Source organism: Mesoplodon densirostris, chromosome 5 (genome assembly GCF_025265405.1).
Source record: "Mesoplodon densirostris isolate mMesDen1 chromosome 5, mMesDen1 primary haplotype, whole genome shotgun sequence".
Lineage (NCBI taxonomy): Eukaryota > Metazoa > Chordata > Mammalia > Artiodactyla > Ziphiidae > Mesoplodon > Mesoplodon densirostris.
The window spans coordinates 119,965,368-119,972,248 of record NC_082665.1 but is presented as its reverse complement, the minus strand read 5'-3'; the positions used below and the strand labels follow the sequence as shown (position 1 = coordinate 119,972,248).

Genomic DNA, 6,881 nt, shown 5'->3' with positions numbered 1-6,881 from the left:
CAAATATAAAAGAACATAGAAACATAGAAATGACTTGAGAGTCAATTTTATGAGTAACAATCGTGAGTCTTATGGTTTTAAAGGTAATTATCCTTAAAGTATTGCCTTCTACCCACAATGGGAATTTCCTCTACTTTAAGGAATTTGTGAATACAAAATACGCTTAGATTTTCAGATTAGCTGGCATGATTATCCTCCTGCATAACCTTGATACCAAGGTATCAATTCATCTTCTTCTGCTCTCTTCCCTCTCTTCTTCATCTGCTATACACGTATTATGTGCCAAACACTTGTGCTACTCTAAATGGGACTAAACCCACGTCCTCCTCCAGACGCAGAGGGCCGACAGAAGAGGTAATGAACAATTACCTGCTAAGAGCTTTATAGTCCCATGTGCAAATTGCTATGACACTGACATTTGCCAAATGCCATGACGTTAATAAAAGAATTAAGCAAAGGTCCCCGTCTTCCAGAACTTACACTCTATTTGGAGAAAGGGGAGGGGAGGGGACAGTGGTGTTTAATAACGGGCAAATAAAGATATGCTCGCCCAAGAAGGAGAATTAAGAGGACACTGCGCTATAAAAAGTAGGCAGGATTCATACAAATTCTCTTGAGAGTCTTGATTTTATGATCCTGGAGCCAATCTAACTATTGGGGCTTCAAAGTCCAGCGATCTCACCCACAGACAGCGTCGGGGTAAAGTTCGCTACCACTGCCCGGAACCGGACCTGAAACCCTGGGCCCTCGCTACCTGGCACCCGGAGCTGAGCGGAGCGAGCTCGCCCAGCCGCCGGAAAAAGAGCCGGAAGAGGCGGGATTTCTCAGGTGACGTCACTGGGCGCCGCGGCTAAGCGGCGATTTGGAGTTCGGAGTGAACTGGGAGAGGGAGACGATGGCGGCCGATGTTGCAGCTTTGGAGTCATTGGTAACGGGTCTGTACGATGTGCAGGCTTTCAAGTTTGGGAACTTCGTGCTGAAGAGCGGGCTCTCTTCCCCCTTGTACATCGATCTACGGGGCATCGTGTCTCGACCCCGTATTTTGAGTCAGGTACCTAGCCAGGAAAGGAAACAAGAGGGTTGGGTGGCGGGGATGGGGACCAGGAGGAGCGGGGGGATGACAGGAGTTGGGCTGTGGGTGAGAGCAAAAGAGCCAAGCAGGCGGGTCGACCCTACTATCGGCCTGGTGGAGTCTGTTTGCGAAGCCCAGAGACCAGGAACTGTTAGGCTTTTGAGGACCTAGAGGGCAGCCTGCACTGTGACTCGATTGCTTTGACACGTGCTCTGCAAGAGAGTCGGGGGAAACCCAGTTTGGGGCCTTGTCTTGCACAGAAGTACATGAAGGAGTTCCGCGTATTTAACCTCGTGACAATGGGACGGCGGGGGGAAGGGAGGAAAAGGTGTGTGAGGGGAGAATTTGGTAGCTGCTTAAATACTTGGAAGGGCTCTTGCTAGGAAAGGGGGATTCGATTTTGCACTGTGTGTCCAGGAGCAAGAATTAAGGCCAGAGAGTGGACATTTCATGGAGGCAGTTTTTTGGTGAATAAAAGGGAAAAACTTGGGCCTCCCTGGTGGCGCAAGTGGTTGAGAGTCCGCCTGCCGATGCAGGGGATGCGGGTTCGTGCCCCGGTCTGGGAGGATCCCATGTGCCGCGGAGCGGCTGGGCCCGTGAGCCATGGCCGCTGGGCCTGCGCGTCCGGAGCCTGTGCTCCGCAACGGGGGAGGCCACAGCAGTGAGAGGCCCGCATACCGCAAAAAAAAAAAAAAAAAAAAAAAAGGGAAAAACTTTGTACAGATTAGAGTTTTCTAGCACAAGGCTTCTTAAGCTCTGAGTAGATAGGAATCACCTGGAATTTTGTTAAAATGCATACTCTGATTGAGTAGGCCTGAGGCAGGGTGGGAGGTTATGCATTTCTCACAAGCTGCCAGCAAAAGCTGCAGACCACAGTGTAAGTAGAAGGGTCTAAATGTGCTGTCTAATAGAGTATCTACTAGCCGCGTATGAATATTGAGCATTATGAATTTTTAATATTGAGCATTATGAATTTTTAAATTTATAGTCATATGCGACTAGTGGCTGCCTTATTGGACAGTGCAGATATAGAACCTTTCAGTTATCACAGAAGTTCTATCTAGAAGACTTATGTAAGTTTTCTCCACCACTAAGGGTTTATGTTCGCCCTTTGTGAACACCAGTCTGATGTTATTATGAAAAGGACTGAAGCACTGGGGCTTCCCTGGTGGTGCAGTGGTTGGGAGTCTGCCTGCCGATGCAGGAGATAGGGGTTCGTGCCCCGGTCCGGGAAGATCCCACATGCCACGGAGCGGCTGGGCCCGTGAGCCATGTCCGCTGAGCCTGCGCGTCCGGAGCCTGTGCTCCGCAACGGGAGAGACCACAACAGTGAGAGGCCCGCATACCTCAAAAAAAAAAAAAAAAAAAAAAAAAAAAAAAAAGACTGACGCACTAGTTGATGTGGGTTAGACTATTCTCACCATCCAGAATCTTGCTGTGGTGCATCTCATCAGTGCTGAGAAAGTGAATGACTAGGGATCTTCCTTTGAAAAGTTGGTTTATATTTGAAAAAGTCACCAGTTAACAGATGACTAAAAATTATTTTTGATACTAGATTTTGGGGTGTGTGTATGTGTCTGTGATTTTTGGTAGTTAACTCAGAAGGAGTGCAAAATATTGAGAGAGCTAGATGTAACAGAACTCCTTTCATGTTTACTTATTTATGCAAATAGGGTTTCTTATTATTTGCACCCCCAAAAAGCAAAAGAACTTACACTGAACTCTGACTTCCTAGTAGTAAGTAATAGTCAACTAGAGTAGATACGTAAATTAATTGCCAGGATCAGGTACCATTCATCTCACTAAGAAATGCATTTCCAAAATAATCTGTTTTTATGCTTCTATCAAAATTTGCGGATTATGTTTTAATTAATTTTATGCTTATAACAATTGTAATAATAACAGAATTTTTAACACTTAGAGACTTATGGTCACAGGAAATTTTTTAAATTTACAATTTAAAATTTCAGTTTACATACATTTTTGTTGTGGAGAAGTATCATAGAATGATCAGTAAAAGTTTTTCAAGCACAGATATATATTGCATTAGAATAAAATTTTGTGGAGACAATGGAATGAAAATATGAGTTCAAAAAAAATGTAAAATTTTCCAAGTTCATAATTCAGCATTTTCATTTTTTTTAAAGCAGATGTTGAGTATCAAATCAGTATAGCATTTGGATGCCATTGTATTCACTTAAAGGAGTGATGTAACAGTTCTAGGATAATATGTTAATTTCTTCAGTACTCTAGAAGTTACATTTTTTGTAGCTTAAAAATATTCATAAATTTTTCAAATCTTTAGAAATACAGGAACAAAAAATTTTGAACACCTCTGATCTAGTTCACTAAGTAACTGCTTTTCTTCTTAAAATAAGATGGTGTTGGGTGGGAGTATGCATTCTGGCGTTAAAATGTGATGATTTATGTAGAAAAGGATATTATCAACTAATGCTTCACACAGTAGGCTCTGTATTTATGAGACCTTTATTTTTTTTTAAGTCACCTTTCTTTTTAATTAATTAATTTATTTTTGGCTGTGTTGGTTCTTCGTGTTAGGTCTTCGTTGCTGTGCACAGGCTTTCTCTAGTTGCAGCGAGCAGGGGCTACTCTTTGTTGCGGTGCACAGGCTTCTCGTGGCACTGGCTTCTCTTTATTGCGGAGCACAGGCTCTAGGTGCGCGGGCTTCAGTAGTTGTGGCACACGGGCTCAGTAGTTGTGGCTCATGGGCTCTAGAGTGCAGCATCAGTAGTTGTGGCGCGTGGGCTTAGTTGTTCCACGCACTTGGGATCTTCCTGGACCAGGGCTCGAAACCATGTCCCCTGCATTGGCAGGCAGATTCTTAACCACTGCACCACCAGGGAAGTCCTATGAAAACTTTAAGAAAACACTTTGGTGTATATTCTTCCGTTGATTTTTTATTGAGATATAATTGACATAAAATTATATTAGTTTCAGGTGTACAACGTAGTGACTATTTGTATATATTGTGTAATGATTGTCACAGCAAGTCTAGTTAACACGTCTGTGTTCATAGTTACAAATTTTTTTTTCTTGTGCTGAGAACTTTTAAGATCTCTCAGTAACCTTCAAATATGCAATACAGTATTATTAACTATAGTCACCATGCTGTGTATTACATCCCCATGACTTACTTATTTTATAACTGTAAGTTTGTACCTTTTGAATCCCTTCACCCATTTTGCCTACCCACTACCCTCTGCCTCCAGCAACCACCAATTTGTTCTCTGTATCTATGACTTATCTTTTTGTTTGATGGTTTTTGTAAGATTCCACATATAAATGAGATCATGAAGTATTTGTCTTTCTCTGTCTCACTTATTTAACATAATGCCCTTAAAGTCCATCTACGCTGAGCAAATGTCAGTGTTTTACAATTATCATGGCTGAATAATATTCCATTTTGTGTGTGTGTGTGTGTGTGTGTGTATATACCACATTTTCTTTATCCACTTGTTCATTCATGGTTGTTTTGCAATTTAGGTTGTTTCTATATCTTGGCTATTGTAAATAATGCTGTAGTGAACATGGGGGTGCAGATATCTTTTCAAGATAGTGTTTTCATTTTTTTTCAGATAAATATCCAGATGTGGAATTGCTGGATCACATGGGAGTTCTGTTTTTAATTTTTCGAGGAACCTCCATACTATTTTCCACAGTGGCTGCACCAATTAACATTTTCTCCATCAGTGCACAAGGGTTCCATTTTCTTCACATCCTCACCAACACTTATTATTTCTTTTTTTTTTTAAATTAATTTATTTTATTCTTGGCTGCATCAGGTCTTAGTTGTGGCATGTGGGATCTTCATTGTGGCATGTGGGATCTTTCATTGCAGCATGTGGGCTTCTCTCTAGTTGTGGCATGCGGGTTTTCTCCCTAGTTGTTGCTCATGGGCTCTGTAGTTTGCAGCACATGGGCTCAGTAGTTGTGGCACATGGGCTTAGTTGCCCCGTGGCATATGGGGTCTTAGTTCCCCAACCAGGCATCGAATCCGCATCCCCTGCATTGGAAGGCGGATTCTTCACCAGTGGACCACCTGGGAAGTCCTTATACTTATTATTTCTTGCTCTTTTGATAAAAACTATTCTGAAAGGTGTAAAGTGATATCACATTGTGGTTTTGATGTGCATTTCCCTGATGATTAGTGATATTGAGCATCTTTTCATATGCCTGTTGGCCATTTGTATCAATATGTTTTCTTTGGAAAAATGTCTGTTCAGATCTTCAGGTTTCTTTGGGTTCATCTTCTTTGGAATACTCTGGACTTCCTGAATCTTCAGGAAATTTTCAGTCATTCTTTCCTTTTTTTTTTGAATTGTGTTTTTTTTTTTTTAATATTAGAGTATAGTTGATTAACAATGTTGTGTTAATTTCAGGTGTGCAGCATAGTGATTCAGTTATACATATACATGTATCTATTCTTTTTCAAATTCTTTTCCCATTTAGGTTATTACAGAATATTGAGCATAGTTCCCTGTGCTATACAATAGGACCTTGTTGGTTATCTATTTTAAATATAGTAGTGTGTATATGTCAATTCCAAACTCCCAATTATCCCTCCCTGCCCCAACCACCTTTCCCTTTGGTAACCATAAGTTTGTTTTTTAAGTCTAGGAGTCTATTTCTGTTTTGTAAATAAGTTCATTTGTGTCATTTCTTTTTAGATTCCACATATAACGGATATCATATGATATTTGTCTTTCTCTGTCTAACTTACTTCACTTAGTGTGATAACCTCCAGGTCCATCCATGTTGCTGCAAATGGCATTATTTCATTCTTTTTAATGGCTGATTAATATTCCATTGTATTTATATACCACATCTTCTTTATCCAGTCATGTGTTGATGGGCATTTAGGTTGCTTCCATGTCTTGGATATTGTGAACAGCACGGCAATGAACATTGGGGTGCGTGTATCCTTTTGAACCATGGTTTTTTCCAGATATCTGCCCAGGAGTGGGATTGTTGGATCATACAGTAGCTCTATTTTTAGTTTTTTGAGGAACATCCATACTGTTCTCCATAGTGGCAGTACCAGTTTGTGTTCCCACCAACAGTGTTGGAGGGTTCCCTTTTCTGCAAGCCCTGTCCAGCATTTATTGTTTGTAAACTTTTTGATGATGGCCATTCTGACTGGTGTGGATGGTACCTCATTGTAGTTTTGATTTGCATTTCTCTGATAATTAGCGATGTTGAGCATCTTTTCATGTGCCTCTTGGCCATCTCTATGTCTGTCTTCTTTGGAGAAATGTCTATTTAGGTCTTCTGCCCATTTTTTATTGGGTTGTTTGTTTTTTTGATATTGAGCTGCATGAGCTGTTTGTAAATTTTGGAGATTAATTCACTGCCAGTCACATCGTTTGCAAATATTTTCTCCCATTCTGTGGGTTGTCTTTTCATTTTGTTTATGGTTTCCTTTGCTGTGCAAAAGTTTTTAAGTTTAATTAGGTCCCATTTGTTTATTTTTTATTTTATTTCCATTACTCTAGGAAACGGATTGAAAAAGATCTTGCTGCAATTTATTTCAAAGAGTGTCCTGCCTATGTACTCCTCTAAAAGTTTCATAGTTTCTGGTCTTACATTTAGGTGTTTAATCCATTTTGAGTTTATTTTTGTATATGGTGTTAAAGAATGTTCTAATATTCTTTTACATAGCTGTCCAGTTTTCCCAGCACCACTTATTGAAGAGACTGTGTTTTCTCCATTGTATAGTCTTGCCTCCTTTGTCATAGATTAATTGCCATAGGTGTATGGGTTTATTTCTGGGCTTTCTATACTGTTCCAC

At 40.6% G+C, this 6,881-nt stretch overlaps 1 protein-coding gene across 2 annotated transcripts in view; it reads left to right on the top strand.

Annotated features, from left to right (window-relative positions):
- Positions 1–853: 853 nt before the first annotated feature.
- The window catches only part of UMPS (uridine monophosphate synthetase), a 49,739-nt gene continuing 43,711 nt past the window's right edge, over positions 854–6,881 (top strand). The window contains exon 1 of one of the 2 annotated variants that reach the window (XM_060099420.1): positions 854–1,051. In XM_060099420.1, coding sequence (XP_059955403.1) covers positions 896–1,051 — 156 coding nt within the window. In that variant the 5' untranslated portion in view covers positions 854–895. The remainder of the gene's footprint in view (positions 1,052–6,881) is intronic. The other variant, XM_060099421.1, reaches the window with a different exon arrangement.